This window comes from Calliopsis andreniformis, chromosome 5 (genome assembly GCF_051401765.1).
Source record: "Calliopsis andreniformis isolate RMS-2024a chromosome 5, iyCalAndr_principal, whole genome shotgun sequence".
NCBI lineage: Eukaryota > Metazoa > Arthropoda > Insecta > Hymenoptera > Andrenidae > Calliopsis > Calliopsis andreniformis.
The window spans coordinates 20,367,302-20,394,060 of NC_135066.1; the positions used below are offsets into that span (position 1 = coordinate 20,367,302).

The 26,759-nt window shown below is 34.9% G+C and overlaps 1 protein-coding gene across 1 annotated transcript in view; it reads left to right on the top strand.

Moving 5' to 3' along the window:
- The window catches only part of Dpr1 (defective proboscis extension response 1), a 1,112,753-nt gene that overhangs the window by 272,274 nt on the left and 813,720 nt on the right, over positions 1-26,759 (top strand). Inside the window, exon 2 of the mRNA XM_076378317.1 lies at positions 18,732-18,895. Within this exon, the coding sequence (XP_076234432.1) occupies positions 18,732-18,895 (164 nt within the window). The remainder of the gene's footprint in view (positions 1-18,731; positions 18,896-26,759) is intronic.

Sequence of the window (26,759 nt, forward strand, 5' to 3'; positions counted from 1 at the left end):
TTAGAAGTTTTTAATTTTCAATGTAAAACACAAGGTGTCAATTATTCAATAAAAAAGAAAAAATTGGTCAATGTCACCCTCAAACACTGGGTCGTTGCGAAAGTGCTGTACTTCTTTTCGAGGTTAAGATGATTGTTGGCGAAAAAACGGAGTGAGGATGCAATTTAATTTCTTTATGCAATCACCGAGTGCGGTGGCCCACTTTCCGTATTCAGATTCGTTTAAGGAAACTCGCTGTTATTGAGTTTACCTCATAACGCTAGAAGGACGACATAACTTGACTGTGGACAGGTTGGACCCGTTTGAACTTCGACTTTTCTCGTGGAAAATTCAAATCTTATTCAAATCATACCACCCTGTTGTCTAAGCGTACAACTTTGCAAGGAAATATGCATGGGATCATAGGTTTTTACAAATTGAAACGTTCAATATTAACAGACAATAAATAGTCGATTTTGGAGATCGCAAGGATAACGCCACTAACTGAATTTAAAAATAAACAACTGATAGACGATTTCATTGATATAAGATTTTATTTTTAGGTTTCATTTGCCATTCAGTTTTAACATTTTACTTATAATTTTGATCTTTTATTTGTCACTTTTATGTTAATAATAACGGAATAAACATTAGCGGTGAGATCCCTAATAATGGTTAAGTAACTTTTAATAGATGTAGTAGTTAAGTGTTAATTTTTTTATTCATTTATTAGAATTTATTTTTAGCCATGTGAAAAATTGTTGAGTACTTTACCACATTCACTGTCTATACCAAAAAGATAGTTTACATGCAAGAAAATATTTCATATATTATTAAAAATGTTGGTAGTTATTTATACAGCTAACAACCTTGCCCATTTAAATGACCTTGAAATGCACATATTCTTAAGGTCAACAATTTTAACAATTATTAAATACAACCTATAAAATAGGTACATGTAAACGCCGGTCGGTCTTAATCAGAAACTATAAACGCAAAAATATTTTCGGTATTACATGTTGTATTTTTAAGATTTGGGACAAAATTGAGATAGTTTCCGGAGAGGCTTGGATTAGGTAGATCTAGATTATATTCGGGTCTGGTCTTGGTGCCCATGTACATACGCAGGCAAGAAAGACAAATCAGATAGATGTTGAACAAGAATCTGAGAAAAGCATCGTTAAAAATCATCATTTAAATTATTCTGGCATGCATACGGATCATAATTGTCAGTATATTAATTTTAGAGTGTGCTGAGCGTAATAATTGTTCCTGAGAGGACCAAGACTCTATGCAAAGGTTATCATCCTCTTTAAATTACAAATACAATAATATCTCGAAGTTACGCCTTTAAGTAATTATCTCCAAAATATTCGATGTAAATCGAGATAGAATTTAATATGTATTGTATTACTGCAATACAAGATTAGAGCTTAGAACATCCTGGGAAGATACATAAATGAAAAAGACGTGCTGCAGACAGAGTTAGAAGATTCTGCGTGTTGAGGTTACTTGGATCGAATACATGGCACAATGAATGTGAAGACAGATAATGAATTTATTTGATTCAAATGCAAACACCCTTCATAGTTTATAATGAACAAACAGAATAATTATGGGGAGATTAACCAACAACGAAAAATAACTTTATAACCGTCTCATCCTTTCTTCAACAACAAATCAACACACAGTCGTATGCGACTTCACGTCGTGTCCTCGTAATGTGCATTCCTTTCCTCACTCTAAACAATTTTGCCACGTATGCTGGAAACAATATATGTTGAAACCTTCAAGAGCTTCAAACATTTGTTAAGGATTTCACTTTTCAACCAAGTACTATAAAACTGCGACACCATCGTGCTGCGCCAAACCATGCTGTACCATAATTAAGTCACTGACGCATAGATCAGGTTCCTCTGGGATCTTGCAATCCGAAAACTGAAGCTAAGCCCGAAACAATGGGAATCGTCCTAGTCCCTGATTGGTTCAGCTGAACTACAGACAAATGTATATAGGTTGTACAAATAAACCAAAAGAATCAGTCTACTTTAAACAATCAAGAAGCTTTGTCCAGATCTCACAAGATTCAACTATCCCTTGTTTTTTAATTGAAACTAAGGAAGCGAGAATCAACGAATAAATCCAACTCAACATATCTCATTGATCATATCGCAACAATATATATTTTACATACAGTGAATGTAAAAAGTATTCGTACAGTAATCAACTTGAACAAAAACTTTGCAGAACTTTGTTTATTACAAAAATACGTTAACAAAAATATATATACATGTTCTTAGAAATCTCTAGAACAAATGTCATTAATAAAAAATTATTTATTTATATTTATTATGAAAATATTAACAAATTTCCAAAAATTGGCATAAAATATACACGTAATAAACATTCGTACACTTTTAATTTTACAACAAAAACTATAAATTTGAGTACATAAACGTAAGAAAAATCAATCTATTTACTACTTTAGTATCTAGTGGGATTCCCTTTAGATTGTATAATCGTTTTAAGCCTTTTCAGCATCGAATTTACTAAATTTTTTGTTACAGTCCTAGAAATTTTGTTCCATTCGTCTAGAAGTGCATTTTTTAAATTTTGTTTCAAAGAAATGTATTAGTCTCGAATTTCTTCTTCAAGATAACTCTGTAAGTACTCTATTACATTTACATCTGGAGACTGAAGGGACATTTTTAATTGCTGCTGCACACTATATGTATAGGATCCAGTTGCGTGTATTATAAGCATTATGCTTTGGATTATTATCTTGCAAAAATATATAACTGTCACGTAAGTCCATTTTTTTTGCACTAACCTGAAGATACTCTTTTATAATATCGATGTATATTTTGTGATCTATGTATATCATCGAAAAAATGGAGGGATCCAACCCCGCTTGCACTCATACAGTCCTAAACTGAGACCGACCTCCTCCATGCTTTATGGTCTTCTACAAATTCAGTCCATTTGACCCAAACATATTATATTTCCTCTTATCAGTAAATATAACACGGTTCCAATACTCCACAGGAACATTAACGTACTCTTTCGCAAATTGCAATCGTTTCCATTTCTTAATTTCATTTACGAAATATTTCTTACGAGCTACTCTGCCATGATATCCTCTGTCCCTTAGAAAATTACGGGACGTAATAAACAAATTTTTGCAAAGTTTTTGTTCAACTTGACTACTGTACGAATACTTTTTACACTCAGTGTAGAAACGAATCCTACCTCGATCATAATATGTATAACGATTTACGTATATATGTGGAGGATATATATATATTTACACTTATATGTAAAACCTTACATTATGATCAAGATAGGATATATACACACCCTACCCTCAACATCAGAGATGACAAAAAGTACCGAAAAATCCTCAAAGGTGCATCAAACTAGGCGTCCGGGTAGACTGAATTGGCGATGCTCGTGCGCTGCGACAGGTATCTTAACGAATTAACTCAATAAGACTGAACAGAAATATTTACTGTATGTCCAACTATTAGTAGAATTTTCTCGGTTTTGTACTGTACTCGTTCTTTGAAAATAAAGAATTCAGAATTTAATTCCTGCTTTCCATGCAAATGAGATTTATAAACAGTTACATTCCTTGGTCGAACTTCTTATACACACTTGTAGATGCTTCAGCGAACCAAGAAGCCATATCAGATAGGACATTTGAGGCTTCCACAGCCCGGCATCATACAGTTCTCACTGTCGAAGTTTTCGGGCGTAAGCCGCGTGCTAGTGGAATTACTTTCCCAACGTTTTATTAGGGGGTCAAAAGACACTGATACTGATATGTGCCTCGTAGCGTTCTATTATTATACCGGAGCTTGTTCATGTTTTGGATCACTGCATACTAATCAAACCATCACCACAACCAAATCCAAACGCATCCTGGAACGCACCAGCTTTGCCTTACTTCGTGAAAGGATCGGTTATATCAAGAACGAAATCTCCCGCATATCCAACAAGTTCCTTTACCTATCCCTTGACTTGACCAACCATATCAATTCAGAACTATGGAGTAAGGTGGATCGACTCAACGATGAGATTAAGAGTGCATACTATTCGTACTTAGAAACAAAAAAAGAAATTTAACAAGTTGCTGAAGTCTAAAACCTAACTCGAGCCACTGAATAACACAGTAAAGAACCTTACTGACCTCCCCTTGTCCTGTATGATTTATCCGTCCTAGCCAAAGGACATAACTTTACCATTGCTCTCAGAACAATCCCAACAGAAGATATCGTCAGCTGAGTCGAGAACACCATTTATAACCTCTCACCAGAAATGGCTAACGACGTCAGAAGGCTCATCAAAATCGTCAAAAATACCGAAACCCGACTTAGCCAAAGCTGAAAGAAAGGCATTGTTGGAATTGAAACAACATAAAACCATCATCATCTTACTCGCAGACAAAGGCAACGTGACAGTAGTAATCAACGAAGACGAATACAAAAATAAGGTACATAATCTACTAAACGACGAGGCATACAGAACCATAATCAAAGATCCCACAAAATCAATAACAAGAACAACAGCCATTGTGATAAATCAAGTCAAACTACGGGGCTACGTACAAAAAAACATTCTTCCCAAAGAACTCCCAAAAATACACAAACCCGACATTTCACCAAGACCCATATGCAACGCCATCGGTTCATCTACCTACAAATTGGCAAAATACCTCACAGTAATCCTCAAACCGCTTATAGGTAATACCAACAGCCATATTCTAAACTCAACACATTTTGTTCAACTAATACGCAACATTCGAACCCAACCAGGTAATATTCTCGTCAGCTTTGACGTACAGTCCTTGTTCACCAACGTACCCATCGATGACAGCATCATCACGGACAAAGTACCTGTTAACCTCATACCCTTAGTCTGTAATTGCCTCACATCCACGTACTTCCTCTTCCAGGGCACCTACTACGAACAAGTATCAGGAGCAGCCATGGGATCACCCATCTCCCCAATTATAGCTGATATTTTCATGAAACATCTGAACGATCGAATCCTCAAAGAAACGCCATTAAAACCATCACAATGGTTCAGATATGTAGATGATACTTTCGTAGTATGGAGTCATGGCAAAGACACCCTCAAGGATTTGCTCGATTACATAAACTCCCTACACCCAAAGATATGGTTCACCATCGAAACCGAAACCGAACAACATACAATACCTTTTCTCGACGTACTGGTCACAAGGAAATCAGACGAGTCCCTAGGACACCAAGTATACCGAAAGCCTACTGACACCAATACATACTTGCACGCCTCCTCCCATCACTATCCAGCCCAAAAGAACTCGGTAGTCACTTCCTTAATATATCGAGCCATTAACAGCAGTGAAAAGGAACACCTTCCTCAGGAACTCAATCATATCAGGAACACTCTACAACAGAACGGTTTCTCCAAAAGTAAGATAAATCGCACAGTAGACAGAATCCTGCATTCAGTAGATAGACCATCCACCTCCGACAATAACGACAAACAGAACACCACTTGTGTACCTTACATACAAAGCACTACTGACTGTATTAGCAGAATCCTTAAACAACACAAAATAAGGATCATCTTCACCATACACATCAAAAACAACTGCTCACCTCTCCCAAGGATCTGCAACTGCAACTATCATCGGCGGGGGTCCACAAAATGGCCAGCTTATGCGAACAAGTTTATATTGGCAAAACTGGGAAGAGTGTGAGTATACGATTCAAGAAACACGAGTGATGCCACAGAATGGGCTACATTCAATCAGCTGTTGCCGAACACCAGAAGACAACAGGACATAATATACTTCTCAATGAAGCTAAGGTTATAGCTAAAACTGCAGGATACTTTCCCAGAAAATACCGGAAAACGTTGGAAATAATAAACACCCTAACAACTTCAATAGGGATACAGGCTACCACCTGAATCCAATCTGAAGCTCCTTTCTACCTGTTGTTCTAATTGTTCAGCTGACCAATTAAAATGTCTTTTGATTGATAAGCAGTGATCCGGAACATGAACAAGTTCCTGTATAATAATAGGACGCCACAAGGCATACACCAGTATTAGTGTATCTTTTGACCCTCTGATGGAGCTAGCTGCAATGCCTGCGAAACGTTGAGAAAATAATTCCACTAGGACACGGCTTATACCTGAAAGCCTCAACATTGAGAATTACATTTCAGATAAATCATTGGTACGGTGTTTCCGCATGGAGGAGTACAGAAGGGAGTCGAAACACGCGTATCCAATACCTTCCGATGCAAAATGTCTTCCGACTTTCTTTAGCCCATTCATTGTCACTACATAATTTACTATTGTTAGTAAATACTATCGTTATTAATACTAATCATCTGTACAACATTATTATATATTTCATGTTGAACGTTTCTCCTTCTACTTACCATTAATCCTCGTACAGCGAATGGTTCGAGCGACTGTATGGGAGGTAGGGATCGAGGATCAAATATTACTGCCTCGGATTCGTTACCTTGGCAGTGACCCATCGATTTCGAGCGAATGGATTTCTAACCGAAACGGGCCGTAAACGTGCTTTCTAGCTAGGCTGTCGGTTTTCAATACATTTCCGAATAATAAACCAATAGTTGAAACGACTAGAGATTGAAAATAGGTAAAGACAAATTTTTCAATGCAAGAAACAATATACATTGCTATTAAAATGATAATCCTACGAAAAGTACACGGAATGAATTGAACCTTGCACGGTACTACTCTATACCTGCTTTTTTTACTTTCGAGGAACGAATTGAATACAGAAATGAGAAAATTTATCTAATAGTTAGACACACAGTCGATATTTCTGTTCAATCTTGTCAGGTCAACTCGTATGAATGATTACCCACATTCCCTTTTATTAATTCCAGATGCCTATATCCGTCTGCAATTGCAGTTTTGACATAAATAGAATTGTGTATCGTATTTCTATCAGAGTTGGGCGTAATCGATTAAAATTGTAATTGATTACGTAATCAATTATAGTAATTGGAATTACGAAGTAATTCCAGTTACAAAGTAATTCCAACTACATGTATTTACAATCACAATGTAATTGTGAACCCAATTACAGATTACTGTGTAATCGTTAATTGTTATGAATCACAATTACGACTATAATTGTCAAATGTAATTGCGTGACTATTACACTGACGATTACAGTCGTATTTGCCCCAGGAACATGTGCAATTACAACTATACTCGTCATTGTAATCGTCCTACAATTACATTCGGGAATTACAATCGTAATAATCAGTATAATTACAATTGTAATTGCGGCCCACGGCAATTAACGATTACAGAAAATAATCTGTAATTGCTAATCAGTAATTAAATTACATTTTACTCAACTCGGATTTCTACGTAGTTGGGTCATTCCACGCGAAATCGGGCACGTTTTACAGTAAGTTTTTGTAGATTGCTCAAATTTGAATATGTTGTAGTCTTTAACGATATTTAAACGTACTCCAAAGTACTTTTCAAAATTTTGAAAATTGTCGATTTTACAGTTGTTTGAAGTTAAGTGCTAACTTTTCTTTGAAAAATTATAGCTATTGAACTAGTAAGCGGATGGAGATGAGCTTCACAGTGCTTATAGAGAAAACATTGAAGCTGGTAAAAAAAATTATTTCGATTAAAAAATATTGTTTTTTAACTATTGTTTTGCAATTATTTTAAACAAATGCAGGTTTGGCGCGCAATTTTAAAAATCTGAAAAAAGAGGAAAATATAGTTTGATCCCTCCCCTTGATGGACAAATTTTCAAAAACATGGACATTTTAAAATTGACCCTGTGAAAATTGTCGAAAGTTGACGCTGCGTCGAGTCGCACCGCCGCCGCGAGCGCGTCGTCGTTGGCAGCCTGGACGACTTCAGCGGGCGAACGTGCGTTATGTATTATTTGCGATCAAGGCGGCTTCAGCCGACACAACGCAGCGTCAACTTTCGGCAATTTTCACAGGGTCAATTTTAAAATGTCCATATTTTTGAAAGTTTGTCCATCCAGGTGAAAGATCAAACTATATTCTACTTTTTTTCAGATTTGCAAAATCGCGCACCATCTTATAAACCTGCATTTGTTTAAAATAATTGCAAAACAATAGTTAAAAAACAACATTTTTTAATCGAAATAATTTTTTTTACCAGCTTCAATGTTTTCTCTATAAGCACTGTAAAGCTCATCTCCATTCGCTTACTAGTTCAATAGCTATAATTTTTCAAAGAAAAGTTAGCACTTAACTTTAAACATCTGTAAAATCGACAATTTTCAAAATTTTGAAATGTACTTTGGAGTACGTTTTAATATCGTTAAAGACTACAACATATTCAAATTTAAGCTATCTACAAAAGCTTACTCCAAAACATGCCCGATTTCGCGTGGAATGACCCAGTTGTAACCTGAATTTTGCATACAAGCCACAACTTTCCACATGTATTTTGACATTGCATAAAGTTTAAGTTTCACAATTGAAATAATGATTTGTCTTCAAAGGCATGATCTACAATCTTTGAAATGAATTATACTATAGAATTTGCAAAAAGTAACAGTAAACGCTAGAAGAAGATAGCAAATCGCTTGACAGAAGGTTGTTTAGAAAAAAGTGTGTTCAACATGTCAAACCGTTTCAGTCATATTATTAAATAAAAATGCTATTTCGTCAAATAATAAATTTTATAAATTATATATTAAATGCTAAATAAAGGTTTATGTAAAATCAGAATTTGTTTCCTTTAGTCTATCTGATAGAGATTTGTCCCACATTTGAAATACGCGCGGTACTGGAGACGCACGAGGCGTGTGCAAGTGTAGCGCCAGTGGTGTCTGTCGGTCGTAATTTGTTTTCTGTCTGTTAGATTCGATTGCGTAGTTCTGAACGATACAGCGTGTATTAACATACGATGTAAAGTCGAAGTGAATAAATATATTTTGTTTATTGATCCACAAAATCTCACCATCAAGGTTATGGGCCCAGGCAATGATTCCACTGCGCAAAAATCAGGGCAAGTGAGTACGAAGACAAGAAAGATTACCCACGTGAAAAGGGCTATATAAGTAAGGTTATGTTCGTACAACCACGTGCTTGATAGACGAACGAGTGAAAGTAAAAACGCAATGGCTAATTCGAGTCAGATCGTGGATCGAATTGATAAATTAAACGGAAACAATTATCGTTCGTGGAAATACAACACAAAAATGGCTTTAGTTCAACGCGAATTGTGGCAACACGTAACCGGCGAAGCTGGTCAGCCGCCGGCAGACAATGCAGAGGCGAGAGAAAGATTTAACCGAAAAGAAGAGAAAGCTTTGGCCACGATAGCACTTAGCATCGAACCAGAACACCAGATTCATATTATGGACTGCGAAAAGCCATCTGAGGCTTGGCAAACTTTGGCGAAAGTCTTTGAGCCAAAATCCCGGCCAAGAATACTACAGCTTAAGAAACAAATGGTCTCAATAAAACTTGAGACAGATGAAACCATGACGTCATATCTATCAAGAATGAAAATATGCAGCGACAGCCTGAAGGAGGCTGGTTACGACATAAGTGATGACGATTTGGCATATTCGATGCTGTGCGGTTTGCCAGACAGTTATGAGGGAATTGTGATGGCATTGGCAAACCTTGATGACGAGAAATTCAAGTCATCAGAAGTAAAAGGAATGCTACTTAGCGAGTACGAGAGGAGGACAGCGAAGGAGTCTACGTATACAGAAAAACGGAAGGAAGCATACCACCAGGTTAAGGGAACGTCGCATAAGCAGATTGAACAGAAGAAGGACGAAAGGAAGTGCTTCGCCTGCGGAAAACAAGGACACATTGCTACCAACTGTAGGTTAAAAGATAAAAATAAAAGGGCGAATTGGAAAAGTGGTACGTCGAGTCAATGTAAGTACAAAGATGCGTTCTTGCTAGAATTAAATAATGTACAGCTTGATAATTCATGGTTAGTAGACAGTGGTGCGACACATCACATATGCAAAAACAAAAGCTGGTTTAGTAATTATAAACCTATAGTAGATGAAACCATTTACTCAGCGGATAGCAGTGCGCAAAATAGTTTAAAGGCAGTAGGTATTGGCGACATTGACATAGAAACCTACGTAGGCAATAAGACGTTCAGTATTACATTGTATAATGTGTATTATGTTCCTAATGTGAGAAGAAATTTGTTATCTGCGTCACAAATAGAGAGTAGGCAGAAAAGACTGATTATAGATAATCATAAGTTACAAATATTAAATAAAAGGACTAATATGATAGTGGGGGAGGCCATTTGCAAGAATGGGTTATACATAGTTAGAGCTAAGGTCATTAGAAATAGTTCAAATCCAGCTGAGACACATATTACTTGCAATAATAAATTGAATGATAGTGATAAATGGCATAGAAGGTTCTGTCATGTGAACGTGGGAAATATTAATGAGCTATCTAGTAAGGATTTAGTTAGAGGACTAGAAAAGGTAAAAATCAAGGATGTCCATTGTGATGGTTGTAGTGTAGGAAAATCTACAAAAGCACCTTGTAGAAACATAGGGATTAGACAGACGAAGAATGTATTAGAACTAATCCACTCAGACTTATGTGGACCTTTACCTGTAAAGTCAATAGGGGGCTCGAGGTACTTTCTCACAATCACGGATGATTACTCAAGAAAAATAACAGTCTATTGTTTAAAAACTAAAGATGAAGTAATGAGCTACATACAAAGATATATTGTTAGAGTAGAGAGAGAGACAGATAGAAAGGTAAAAAGAATAAGAACAGATAATGGTCTAGAATTCTGTAATAAAGATATGACTACATTTCTTGACAGTTTGGGAATAAAGCATGAGCGCTCGAACGCGTATACTCCACAGATGAATGGGGTAGCAGAACGAGTCAATAGGACGTTGCTTGATCTTGTGCGTGCAATGCTGAAAACAGCAAAATTACCTGATAAGTTCTGGGCGGAAGCTTTATTAACCGCATGCTATATTAAAAATAGAACAATACATGCAGCAATTGGCAATAATGTTCCAGAAGGCATATGGACTGGAAATAAACCAAGCGTAAAGCACATAAGGACTTTTGGATGTTTAGCGTATGTGCACCTTCCAAAGCATGGCAAACTCAACTCGAGGGCAAAAGAGTGCATATTTGTAGGCTATTCGAATCAGACTAGAGGATATAGATTATGGGATTCATCAAAAGATGATATTATACATTCAAAACATGTAGAGTTTGTGGAGGAGATATGTGGATTCGATTATATTTACAGGAAGAACACATATGAGGCAGTAAGTGACTTCGGGGAAACTATAGTTGATACAAGGAATGAAGCAGAATTAGAAAAGGTAGAAGAAGATACAGAACCAGGTGAAGACAAAAATACGAGTAACTCGTTAACGAACGAAACTCAGGAAGTGGAATATAACAATGAAAAGACTGATGTTGATTACGATGCTAGTTTCCAAGAAGTACCCTATAAGGAAACACCTATTCGCACTGGGCGACGGGGAAAGGTAGTGAGAAATCCTTGGGGCTGTAAAGGTAAGCCTAAGAACGTAGAGATCAACCTAGCTGAGGTAATAGAACCATTAACGTTTGAACATGCGATGTCTTTACCTCAATGCGAGGAGTGGAAAGTAGCCATGGATGAGGAACTTCAAAGTTTAGAGAATAGGGATACTTGGGAAATTGTTGATAAAGTTGAACACATGCAATGTATTGGAAGCAAATGGGTTTATAAAGTTAAGACAGACCCGGCAGGAAACATCATTAGATATAAAGCGAGGTTAGTAGCACAGGGCTTCGGTCAGAAAAAGAACGTAGACTATTTTGAATCTTATGCCCCAGTCGCAAGTATTTCAACAATTAGGTTGTTGCTAGCAATGTCCATGTGTCAAGGTTGGAAAGTACACCATTTAGATGTTAAGTGCGCATACCTATACGGAGAGTTAACCGAAGAGATTTACATGAGATTGCCGCCAGGATATAATGGTTTAGATACCAAAGTGGCGAAATTGAAGAAACCAATTTATGGATTGAAACAATCGGGTCGGAATTGGAACAATGCAATCGATATGTTTCTAGTCGAAAATGGTTTCCAAAGATTAGTAAGTAATAATTGCGTATACACGTATTGTGATCTCATACTAACTATTTACGTAGATGACATTGTATTGTTTAGTAAAAATGCGAGTACGTTAGAAAAGGTGAAAGTACTATTAATGTCAAAGTATGAAATAAGAGATTTAGGTTTAGCATCTTATTTACTAGGAATAAGTATAAGTTACACTACTAACCAAACCATGAAATTATCGCAAGAGCTGTACATTCAAAAACTGTTAGACGAGTATAATGTGATAGAATGTAAAACCACTAACACGCCAATTGAACTGGGTTTAAAATTATCAAAGTTTCATGGTCCTTCAAGCGAAGCAGAAAAGGACGAGATGAAAAATGTCCCGTATAGACAACTAGTCGGATCGTTGATGTATATAGCGTTAGCGACTCGGCCGGATATAATGTATGCGGCGTCGAAATTAGCGCAATTTGTGTCGAATCCCGGTAAGATACATTGGGTGCAAGCGAAAAGAGTGTTAAAATACTTGTATACTACTAAAACGAAAGCTTTAACGTATAGTCAGGGAAGTAATGATATAGAAATATACAGCGATGCAGATTGGGCAACTGATGTTGACGATAGGCATTCATATAGTGGCATGGTAGTATTTTTGGGAGGTAACCCAATTTCTTGGAAATCCAGTAAACAGAAATCCATATCCACTTCAACTATGGAAGCGGAATATGTTGCGTTAGAAAATGCTGTAAAAGAGGCAATATGGATGAACATGATGTTCAAAGAATTACGGTCATTGAAAAAATTAGATATTCCTCGTGAACCATACATTGTTAGGTGCGATAATAGATCAGCTATAGATTTTACCCATAATAGAGTAGAAAGATCAAGATCAAAACATATAGATATAGCGTATCACATAACCAGGGAAAAGTATGAGGAAGGGTTAATAAAACTAAAATATGTCGCGAGCAGTGATAATGTTGCGGATATACTTACAAAGGCATTGCCTCATAACATAGTATGTATTCATTCAAACAGATTAAGATTGTATGAGAGTTGTGCTTACGAGAGTTAAATGTGTGACAAAAGTGGGGGAATGATAGAGATTTGTCCCACATTTGAAATACGCGCGGTACTGGAGACGCACGAGGCGTGTGCAAGTGTAGCGCCAGTGGTGTCTGTCGGTCGTAATTTGTTTTCTGTCTGTTAGATTCGATTGCGTAGTTCTGAACGATACAGCGTGTATTAACATACGATGTAAAGTCGAAGTGAATAAATATATTTTGTTTATTGATCCACAAAATCTCACCATCACTATCCTTTAAAATTTAGATACCTATATACATATAGTAAACAAACATTTTTTTTCATTTTTGCTTTTTATAGATTGTGCTGTTCGTACCATACGACGTAATACATTTTTATTAGAGGTTTTATATTTATTCAGAGTATAATAACGTAGGAGTTAGCATACGTAAGTTATCACATACGAATAAAGAAACAGTTATAAATACTTGAAAAATTAACGAACCCTGTCTATGATTTTATATTCAAAAGCGGTATAATTAAACACGCCAAGCTTAGTGAAACGTGAGTTTGATGCTTTTTGATATCGTGAAGGACGAATTAAATTGTGAAACGAAATTCGATATTACAGTGAAAACTCTTTGCATAAATTATAAACTGGGGAACATATAACTAAATTAGTATTTCCATAGAAGTCGTGAAAATAAAAATATTAGTAATAAACCTCTTCAATAGAGAGGAAGCATGAAGTTATCATAAAATTGAAAGCTTGAGATTTTCATTATTTGATTCAAGATATTTGTACTATGTTAACGTTTATCTAAAATTAGAATATAGTGAATTAATAGCGTATTAATCCTCTCAGAAATTGTATTCTTGAATTATGTAACTCTAGATGCTTTTATACCATATCATATGGCTTCTGTGTTTATTATATAATATTAGTTATACAAAGCTGTATAAGAACAACCACTTTATCAAATTCGTACACAGCATACGTTTGAGTACTAGTGTTCAGTATTTGTATAGAAATAGACCTTTTACGTACTCGGTCCTCATGATTAATCTAATTCAAGGATGCATTAAGCCTATTATATTCGCAACGTAGAGTCAAGTTCAATGCTTTGTCGTGAATATATGATGCAACAGAACATTCATTAACCGCCTCAGTCTCAGCATGTGGAGGTGTGAGTGACAACAAAGGCTCATTGTCTTGACAAAGCATTGACATAATATACAGGGTGTAACATGTGTACATTTCAATATTTTAAGGGATGGTAGCATACTTCAACTGGATCACAAAATGTCCTATAACATACTTGTGTGATCTGCTTTCGTTTTGCAGTAATAATGCCTTAAAGTTAGCACTATGTTCTGAAAGGAAGAGTAGCTTCTGGATACCGATAAGACAAACACATTGAAAGAGTCCGTTGATCTCAAGAATTCGGTTGCTTGAGAAAATTGTATTTGTTTCGGAAGGCCTGAACATGTGAACCTTCATACATACAAGTTCTTGTAAATGGTCCCTGCTCTGTCGATCATTGAGTCAATCTTGAACCGCTGACTGCTGGCGGTCTTTTAGGTTATGTTTTTCGCATGCATTTTTAATCTTTAAAGTTTCGTAAATATTAAACCATAAGAGATATAATAAAATGTATTAAGACTTTTGTCTTCTGTTGCTCCTCCTTAATATATCTGCAAAATTACAAAATCCTCCGATTCGGAGTTTACCGTATACATATGTTAACTTTGAAGCATTACTACTGCAAAATAGAAACAGATCAGCCATTATGTCATGAGACACTCTATAACTCATTGGAGGTCTGCTACTACTCCTTAAAATATTGAAACGTATACATGTTACGCTCTGTATTGCTTTTGAATGAAATCATCCTTTAATGTCTGCAGAATTTAATAACCCAGTGATAGCTTCTGCAGATTCATGATCTCTTTATATTTCCTCAGGAATCTGCTAGGAAAAGCTTACAGAAAAGAAGATTGAACGTGTCAACCATGCAAATGAGAACAAATAAACTTAATTTATTCCAGTCAGACGTAAAGCAGAAACAGACAGAATTCATAAACAGAAAATTGTTCAATTTCCACACAACTACTTTTTTCAGATACGCTAGTGGATTCATGAAACCAACAGATGCATTTACTTGTATGTTAGAGACTAGAAATTTCATTTATAACTTTATGGTAAAACTGTATATATAGGGTGTCCAAGTAAAAATTACCACCTTGATTATCTTTTAAATTGTAAGAATAATAGAAAATTTTTTAAGTAAAAATTCTTTGATACTAAACAGGTCATCAGATAGTCATGTCAACTTTTCTGTAGGTGGAGTCGAACTAACACATAATATAACAAATCGTAGTTGTGATTGTACAACATGTCCATCAATGTTTTCCATAAGAAGTAAGTGTAACGACCCACGGTCTTCCCTCTCACTCTATTCATTTCTATCTCTCTCTACCTATTGCTATCTCTGTCTATCTATCACCATCTCTCTCTATATTTGTATCTTTATAATACTTTATTATTATATTACTGCGTATTCTATTATCCTAACACTAATTAATATTTTTGTACCTTATTTTTATACCATATATTATAAGTTTCAATTATATGTTAACATAAAAACAACGTATATCGTTCGATTTCATTCACGATTGGAATAAGACTGCCATTAGAAAGTAAGACATTACGCATGCGTGAACTCCGACTAGCGGGTATATAAGGAGCTGCGAAAGCAGTAGGAGACACACTTCACTCTGGCATCAGGTTCCGAACAAACGAAGATCTTGAAGGCAGCTGATATACTCGTCCAGTGAGATCGAGACCGCTCCTCTAGAGGTAGCGACCGTTTTTCAGCGATCAAGAGTATTTGATGCGCCTTTACAGGTTCAGTCTGAAGTAACCTTATGACAGGTGCACTGCGACGATTCCTGTGAAGTGCAGTACGGGCGACATCTTGGAGGAAGCTGATATACTAATAGATCGAGACCGCTCCTTTAGAGGTAGCGACCGTTCTAGCAAATAGTAGTTGATGCTCCTTTAATATAGAGTTAGTGCTCGCCAGAAGCAGACGAATCGCCTGCCAACAAGCGCTAGAAGCCATTCCTAGTCGGACACATTTCTAAGACCGTTCCCGAAGAGTCTTTTCTCCAGAAGACAACGAAGGACTTACGGATGCTTAGGCAATTAAGGCAAAGATTATATGTTTCATGGAACCTTGAGACCGCTCTGAGGTTATAGCCACCTATAACTTTGACAGCGACCAGGGCGTACGAGATCTATTGCAGACACACACACACAATACACTTCGCCTTGTATAGAGGATCCTCTACCGCGAATAATATAAATAATCACATAACCTAACTCTCGTTCAACGACATATATATCGTATTTGCATAACTCTTGCGTTATCGAGATAATTGATAGATAATTATAATCACGTTCAATATAACCTCACATATAGATAATCACACATAATATAACCTCATAACATCTTATGATTTTATTTAATCAGATTAGAATAGTTATCAATGCTGTATTAACGTTAGGATTAGAATAAGTATTATTGAATAAGTTATTGTTAAGAAAGATATAAGCCTTGGATTTTAACTCCTTAACCGCACGCCACACGAACTCCCACCTTTTCGTCCATTGGAAAGCCGCTCTTCCATGGACAACGTAGCATCGGTTTAAGGACGTTACATAAGTGTAAATACGTCTCCAAACATGTTATAGAGTAGATGCATCACTAGCAATACATGTACAGCGTTCTATAAATGCCAACGGATGACATGTCGAACATTATTCTAAAAAAACTGAGTTTATTTACTATTCATAATCTCTCTTGCATGATTTTGACTGACCTTCTGTTATAAGTATTTGTATTCGTCTTAATAGCTACTGTCAGATGCTAAACAGAAAAACGTAGGATGCCATTTAGAAAAAAAAAGAAACCTTCACATATTTTCAGCGACTTTATATACAAAGAAGTGGACATGAATATATCATGATCTCTTTAATATCAAACAATTTTTATTTAAAAACTTTTTCTATTGTTCTTACAGTTTAAAGGATAATCAAGGTAGTAATTGTTATTGAGACAACCTGTATATTATTATATGAGTGCCAAAGTTCTTATGGGCAACAGACAATAAAGTATTAATGCGTACCATAAGACTATACCAGGATTTTCTTGCAAATCCGTGAGAGTTTAAATTAATCTTCAAGAATCTTGGGGTAAGCAGAAACTTCTATGATCACCCTGTTCAAGTATCGACAATCAATCACAAAGTCGACGTCGACAGTTGTATTGGAATCCTGTTTCTCTTAATAACGTCAACAATATAAATCACAACGCTAGACCAATTCCTTGTTGACGTGATCTCATAATAGTGTCAAAAAAGACTGTCGTAATAGCAATGAAATTTCAGGTGTTAATTTTGACGTTAATGCTAGCCACTCGATTTTGAACGGACTTATTGGATTTTGCTTTGCATCCGATTCTCGAATAGTTAGTCTCATAGTGTACCAGTTCAATGGAGGATTTCTATGTCAGTAATAAACCTATTGATTAGCAAACTTCAATCCATAGTTGAAATTAAACACTCGATAAGGTATACAATAAGTAATGGTGTACACCATAATAAAGAAAAATAGGAAATGCCGAAGAAAGAGTTAAGAATTACCATATGTCTATACTACTATCAGTACTCATCACACACCAATTTTTGCTGAATACTAATTGTTACATGTAATTATTTAATACTTATTATTGGTACTAATACTAATTTTTATCTAAATTCGTAAATGCAACTAATGTTTCATTTCAAAATGACCAGCATCGTTAGCAATACAACATAAACATCGGTTACATCTACGAATTTGGATGAAAATTAGCATCAGTAGTAAGAATCAGTACTAAATAATTAGTTATAATAATTAGTAGCAAAAAGCAAAAAGTGATATGTGATGAGTGTTGATAACAAACACAACTCACATAAAATGGCATATTGTTATTCTTAACCGCTTCCTAGGAATTTCCTATTTCCGTTTATAACTTTTGAATAAAGCATTAAATAACCTATGTTCATATGATAATTTTATTTTATCTATACCCCATAAAATGAATTGAGAAAACTAAGCATCTTAAACCTGGGACACCCTGCATCCTGCTTTAAGTATATTATCTCATTCAACATGTGTAGCTACATAATTGTTTGACTCATTTTAATATTGAAGTTCTTATCAGTATAATAGTTTTTCGGAACTTGCAAGTATTCACTCTGCAATTTGAAATCCGCTTGTGGCGATAAAATACTTTACAAATACAGTCAATGAACCATTATATCCTATTACCTATTATATCCTATGACCATTATTCGAAATGTATGAAGTGTAACTTAGGTATTGAATTTCATTTTATTTACAAACAAATGTCTAACTGAGTCTCATCGCAAGTTCAACAGATTTTGTTTCTAAGTGGAACTGCATTTTACATTTATACATTTCACTGGATTAATTTGATCATTTTCTAGTCGAATAAATGCAAGTGCTCTGATAAGCTTGACGTTTCTTAATTATTTTCCGCCAGGTACTTTTGCCCGAGAGCAGAGGCAGTTAGGAGGAAATGTCTTCGGCAATTCCAACATCACTAATGTGCCGACGTTCGAGACGAACGTTCCACGAAATGTGACGACCGCGGTTGGTCAAATAGCTTTCCTTCACTGCAGAGTTCATCAGCTGGGAGACAAAGAGGTGAGTGGATTTATCTGTTACTTGCGGCTAAACGCTGATTTCTGGGTGTGAGACGTAATGGGTCAAAATCGTAACTACTACAAACGATGTCTCTTTGTCGCTGACTTTTGATTGTATGATAAAATTGCATTCGGGGCTTTATTTCTGAGATATTAATTTGTGAAGAACTATATAAAATGTTTGAAACTCTGATTTTGTGAAGTAAATATCCTGAAGGATATTCCAAAATAAAGCATGTTAAATGTTGATAACGAATATTGATAGTATTAAAATTAGTAGAAAATTGATAAGAGAATTTATTGAATTTGAACTGACCTAATTGCTTTAAAAGATTATTGTATAAATATTACTAGCAACTTGAAAAGGTATAATTTGTTATACTCTACTCTTATATCTTACTTTTATATTTGGCATGCACTTTGTCTTCGTACATTCATTTTTAAATTGTAAGAGGTGTCAAGAAATCCTAAAAATGACATATAATAGATAGTTCCTATTAACCCCTTACGTTGAAATAACAAATGTCGCTCGACAATAGATGTAAAAAATAAAAAGCTATTCTCTATATCAAAACAAGTCGAAAGTACAAGAAAGTACAATCTAACTAAAGAAATTACATTTGTGGCTTCACCTCCGATATATTAATTGCTGAAAAATTGTTGTAATACGTCTGACTTGGAGCTTTATTCTACTGTTTGCACAGTAGTATAAGTTGCACAGGTGCTGGCGATACTACCTACTCTAAGGACAAAGAGTATCCCTAAGCGTTAAACTACTGACCCTAATAGACCTCATCTAGTAAATCAAATTCAAAGCAAATTTTTTCAAAAATCAAGCGCTGAGAGAAAAATGTCATTCCATATTTTTTGCTTATTTTTACTAAAGAAGTTTCCTCGGATCCAGTTGCATGTATAACATTTTTGGTCTTAATTATATTGCTGGCTATTCTAATTTAGCTTTTGTACACTGTTCAAATAACTATTACATATAGGTGTAATCGAATCAATTTGTAATTACGATACATAATTGTTGACATACATTATATAAATTATTAGCTATTAATTGCATATATTAATTATAAATTATATAAATATATTTACATAAATTAGTGCAATTTGTATTTTGATATAAGTATTTATACTTTAAACGCTATTTCTGAAAGCTAACGTATTATATGCAAATTGAATTCTTATTAGAATAAACTCGTATTAAAAAGACACTGAAGATTAAAATTAGGTTTAATTGTACCCCCAAAGGGTACACAAGAGTTAAGTAGTAAGTACTCTCTGCTTATGTAGATTCCAAACAATTTTGCTAAATGTACTAATAAAACAAAAATTACATGTACATACAAATAGTATGTTATACAATGTCACTCAATTTGGAGGAGAACAGTTCCGAAAGGATGAAGAATACCTTCGAAGATAAAGAGAATTATAACGCGTTTAAGGGATCGAGCACGATCACATTAAACCCGCATTCTTGTTAGTTCAAAGGCGCAGCCGTAGCTCTGTTGTGGTTACGACCACTTTATCGTTTTTCAAAATCTTCGATCCAAGGTACGCATTCACCGTGACTATATGCATGTGAAGGGCTTCCAGGATAACATTATCACAAGGCTGCCATACGGTTTTAGAGGCGACTCGTATATAGAATATGTATGAGGCGTGTTTCGAAAGCGAAGCAATCACAAAAGCGGGAAGAACGTACGAGCTATTATCAAATCAGTATTTTTGTTGCACCAAAGAACAGTAAGGTAAATATAGTGGATGATCGAATTATTACAATCAGATGAAACAATTACCGATTTTGTACTTTTAGTGGTATTATGACTCTATTCATAGCAAAATACCCCTCTTTTGTTCTTAATACATAGGTAGATTTAATCTCCTACTCTAAGACATACACATATTTAATTCCTTCCATTTTGTGCTGATATTGTTCATTAGTAGCAATATAACATGATATTGGTAATTTATGAGTTCGTTCTATTTACTTATGTTTTCCTTGATTATTATTCGTTTTAAATTATTAAAATATATCAATATTTTCTACAATAAAAAAGATTTTATTTAAATGGTATTTTCAACTCTATTCTCATTTAAACTTTAAACAATAGTTTTATAGGGATTACAATAATCTTGATATTCTTGATGTTTAGTATTGCTATGAGAATTCTGCAATTGTAAAGGAAAACGGTATAAGCCGTATATTTTTATCTTCAAAAAATTGACATTTAAAGTTTTAAACTTCATTTGTGTGTTAGGAATTTGTGTTTTATTATATTCTCACTTTTGAAAGAGAATATTTTTTAGTTTAAACCTCTTTTATTAAAAATACAAATTCTACTTTGCAGATATTAGTTAAGACACAAATTAAAATTTGTTAAAAGATTCATGTTGAACAGTTACTGTTTTCATGAAGATTTTAAACGTACAAGTAAATGTTGCTAATCTGAGCCCCTTGTATCGAATAAAATAAGTATGAAGTTATTTTCATAAAATATTTTAAAGCGAAATTCTTCTTATTTTCGTGTTGTAAAAGTTTCTAATGTACTTAGGTCTTATTTGGCTTTTATATTTAACTACTTGTGTCATATTAAGGTATTAACAATAAGACAAATTATATAAGGAAAAGACTTACATTATAGTCACCGTAATATCACGGTACACGTCGGCACAATTTATTCATACTTCTATCGTTATAGTTTAATCAAACTACGGGATCTTCACGTTCCATACATCCGTGTAAGTTTGGAGAACGTAGATACGACCGATATTTGTTGAACTTTCAGTAAATGCTAAACTTTCGAACTATGAAGATCCAGGAATTACACGGGAAGGTTCGAAGCTTCACAATGAGGTACAGTTTATTCTGAAAATTTCTGTCCTGAAAGCATCTAATTGTACACGTTTAATTCTTGTCTCAAGTAGGACGTTGTTTTCATGGTATTTATGTCTTGCATTACTGACTAGAAATTTGACATCACTTTGTGATTTGATAAGAACAAATTATTATATATTTAGAAAAAAAAATCTTTATAATTAAAAGTGCTAACTTTGAATCAATGCAATTTTAACGAAAAGTTTATACGAAAAATTCTAAGTCTATAAAAATCGCTACTACATTTCTACTAAAATAGCTATTAGGTACTTTATTTTGCTATGATGCAGATTCGTAATTATGTTATTATCTTTAATTTGTTACGTGCGAAGAATATTTTCCGTTACTCTCCCAAATATTCGAGTCTTTATCTGTTAAAAGAAAACGTCCTAGTACTTTCGTTTTTCATTGCTTTAGTGGGATCGCGACTCCGAGCAGATGGATAGCAACTACAATGCTGTACCAACCATGATAAAATTTCGATATAAGAAAATTTCTAACAAATCCCCTTACTCATTTTTCGGTCGATAGAAACCCCAAGATTTTAGTCCTAACGGCATAAATTCTATCTGGCAATTTCTCTGTAAGTCCCCGCATCGCCAGTGCGTTAACACCGAGAATTAAAATCATAAACTTTACGCGACAATACTACACTATACACCTGTACGTAAAGAGTGACTTTAGAATACACTAAAGTATTCATTGCAATTTGATTGAATTGTTTTTAAATCTATAATTATCATAAGCGATCACATTCCAAATTGACAGATCCCCCACGATACAGCTTAGCCGTTCAAGTTGTGTCAATTAGTAATTAACAAGTTACGAGACTTACTAACATCTTCTGTAGCTCTCTGATTTCATATCAGATTCGTATGCATGTCCTTACTTCCAAAGAAAACTGTGTCCAACCTAGTGGCTCCTCGATTTATTCGAGTTCGTCCACGAAAGCTAACCTATCTAGCAGCTATCTTATCTGATTTACATCAGATTTGTCTGCATCCTACAGCTACCTGTAATACCAGGTTCGTCTGTGCGTTATCTAACCTCCTTACAGCACCTGATTTTGCATTGGGTTCGTTAGTTTGAACTTGCCAACCTCCTCAATTTATTTTGGGTTCATCTCTGAAACTGATCCTAGTGACTTCTTGATTTCGCATCAGGTATGTTCACGGAGCTCACACTCCTGTGGTTCACAGATCAGTTTCGTCTGCAATCATATCTGTCCTCAGAGGTTCCCTAATTTTACATCAGGATTGACTTCGTCTACAATTATCTCGACGGCTTACTGATCTCGCATTAGTTTCGTCCGCTGTGCCAACTAACACTACCAACCATTGTATTCTTTGGAAACATGTCTACCCTTACTGGCCTCTTGCGCCGCTCGCGTCTCGTCACGTAATAAATTAACCAGTTTAAAAATGTTGTTCAATCATAATATTGATTATGCCTCTTTTTGTCTATAAAATTTTAATCTAATAAACAAATACACTTACTAAAAGTTATCGTGAAACAATGTTAAAAAGAAACATAACGAATCACAATATAATAAAAAAAAAAAGTAATATACAATAATAACTGGGCAGAATATGACATGACTATATTTATAAATCAGTAATCTAATTTAGTAGTTCTTCTTTCTGCATGCTGCAAGTAATATGAGGTTATGACGTCCGATACACGATCTGTACGTACAAATGTACTCTCTTCAGTCTTGGTTTCTATAATGAAATTATCACGAACTATTCCATTGACTTAGAACGGAAAATATCGTCGGCGATGTCGATACGCAACAAACGTTTTGAGACGGTGAGCCTGGTTTGTATAAAAACTGGTCACGGAATGCTCGTTGATGACAGACGGAAACGTCGTGGACGAATTTATTAACATTAACATTACAATAGTGTACGTATCGAATTTCGGAACGATATTCCGTAGACTCCGTTTCGTCCGTATCAAACCAGCTGATTCCAACAATCTCGGATCGTCAGGGTAAGACGATTTCTTTAAGTGCAAGTTCTTTTAAGCAGATGGGGCCGGCGATACCGTTGATACTTGAGCCGAAGTTTACACTTGTGACAAGTGTCTTCGCCCGCAAAATGCCTTGCACTCTATAAAAGACATTAAAGGGACGAAAAATAGCATTCGGTCTCGTAGTGGTTGACTGACTCTGAATTTTTAGGGATTAGAGCAGATACGTTCAATAGTAGAGCCAGAAAATGTGCATAAAGAGTATGACTTCTAAAGTCAAATGCGAAATGCTATGCTCGTTCCTTTGCTGTTTTCGCCCCTCTTCGATGGTCAACCAAGGTATAACGTGTGTTTCTTTCATCGTTTTAGAATGTTCGAAGTGCCTGCAAATTGCAGGCACGTACAAAAGAGTATAGCCTTAGCTAAAAGGGTGCGTTGCTTGATTGCTTGCAACCCTCGCAATATTGACGGCTTTAGTATTCGCATAGGTATCGTTCAGTAAGAGTTACGTCCTGTCATTTACACTGACAAAGTATTAACAAAAGTTTTCAGCGTATATGTTATGAAGCAATATTCATAAACATGTATACAGAATATTCAATTTTAATCAATAAATGAGAACTATTTGTTGATTCGTTGCATAAAAAATGCGCTTAAACCACAATTAAATGGTTACAAACTGGCTATAAAATGGTGAAATTAGATTTTCTGTACACGGATGTGTACAGGACGTTAAAGAATGTTTTTATGAGATTTCTAACTGTCACTATTGCAGTTTTTCAATTATTCGAATAAAATATCTTCTAAATTAGTATTTTTCAATACTATTTCCATAAATAGTATTAACAATCGGATCCATTAATGCAATAGAAAATATTATTATTATACGTTAAGAAATCTTATTTCCACTAATCGATTCGGCCCCATGTTTTCAATAAAAAAAAAAAAAAAAAAGGAACATTACACTACTTAAGACAAAAACAGTAGTTGCAAAGATATTTTAAATCATTAATTGTACAAATTTGCAAGATTGATATTTTGCAAGATAGATATTTACGTATGAGCGTGTGTGTGTCCGCGCCCGCGTGTGCATGGTTTAGTTTAACATTCAGCATCGTCAGTATTAAAATCTGTTCCGTTTGTCCGAAACGGAGGTCCATGATTTGCCACTCGAACTGAAATACGAACCCATCACACTCACTATCAGACGATTGATGTCGGTAAGATCGTCCACAAATTTTCCATCCCCTTTCTCGTCACGATCTCAGTAATAGAATCCAAGACTTTAGTGTTTATAGTTGACTTTGGTATAGAGACACCACTTTAAGGATTCGACCTTATTATCATATCAAGACGGAATCTGGTTACCTTGGGATTGTCGACAATTCATTTCGTTGACATTGTTTTCATCGACACGATTTGACTGACATTAACTTTCGTCGATACTATATTTTCATCGACACGGTCAAATCATCGACAAATGTTTTCATGGATAGTCCTTAGTTAGCGACAGATTTAAGTACATTTGTTTCCACTGATATCAAATTCGTATTTGCTAATGTAGATTAATTGTTATTATCATTCTTATGTTCTCAACACATTCAATTGGATATATAACAAATAATAAAGAGAATTACAAAGCGTTGTTATTTATATCAATGTTTTTATTGCTACTTTATTAATCAGAATTCAAATAAACAAACTCTATTGAGTACACACAAACGAACAAAAATTATAATATTTCATTTAATTTCAAACATAATAGTGTAAATACACATAAAAAATATGAATAAACAGAATAAGTGCTCCGAGTATACACATATAAACTACAAAACATAACAAAATTGTACAATAATTACACAAATATCAAGTGATGAAATTAAAGCGATACATTTTATGCTAAGGCCTTCAGAAGATCTATATTACTGTACATTTCTGGGCTGTCTAGTATTCTTTTAATACCTTTTCTTTTTTACTTCGATCGTGTTTCACCTCGTAATACTTTTTGTATTAAATTTTCTGGAACTACTTGTTCTTTTTGAATTTCCGTAATTATCTGATATAAACCAGCTTTATGGTGATTGAACATAGTTTGCTATGGTCGATTGTTCGATCGTTATCTGCCAAATTAATTTTAGGTTGATTAGTTCAATTTAATCGTAATGTATGAACCAATTTAAAGAAAATCAAAGTTTCAATTTAATAGTAAGTTTGATTCGAATGCATGCATTATGTGAATGATTCATTCTAATGTTTAAGTTTGCTCTGAAATTGGTTCGACTGTTGAAACTTTGAGTCGATTTTTTGTAATTTAAATGATTGTGAATCGATTCAAAACTTGATTCGACTATTAGAATTCAATGTTTTATGAATCGATTCGAAGCTTGGTTCGACTGCTGGAATCTTGATTTGATAGTTGAAGTTTAAAGATTTAATTCAACTCGAATGTATAAATCTTGATCGGTTGATTTTATTTGAATGTAACAATCTTTAAATTAATTGATTATTTGTATGATCGAGTACATTATGAACTTTGTTTTTGCCGTATAAATAGTTAACGGATCACGTGAATGACACCAATAATGAGGCAAAAGGAGATGTTAAGAAGTAGAAACGATTCGTTTGACTGACTTTCTCGGACCCTCACACCCTTTTCGTAACCCCCATAGAGGATGTGTGTCGCTAGACGAGAGAGAGACAGAGAGAGAGAGAGAGAGAGAGAGAGAGAGAGAGAGAGAGAGCGAGTTTTGGGCGATTCTAAACTCTATTGACCGATTTCTTCTCGAGGAAATGAGGAACCTCCTCTCAATTAATGAACTGGCAGAAGAGGAAACCTTATCCTTAGAAAAATGTAAGCAACTCGCATGAAGCGAAAGTTAACCGTGTCGAAAATTAAGATGTTTTCACTCTAAACATCTGTTTAAGTTATACTGTATAATGAATCAGCAGAGAGTCTAGCGTGCGAACCGACACCCTTCTTCGTCTCGATCGGCTGCAGCCCAAATGCCTA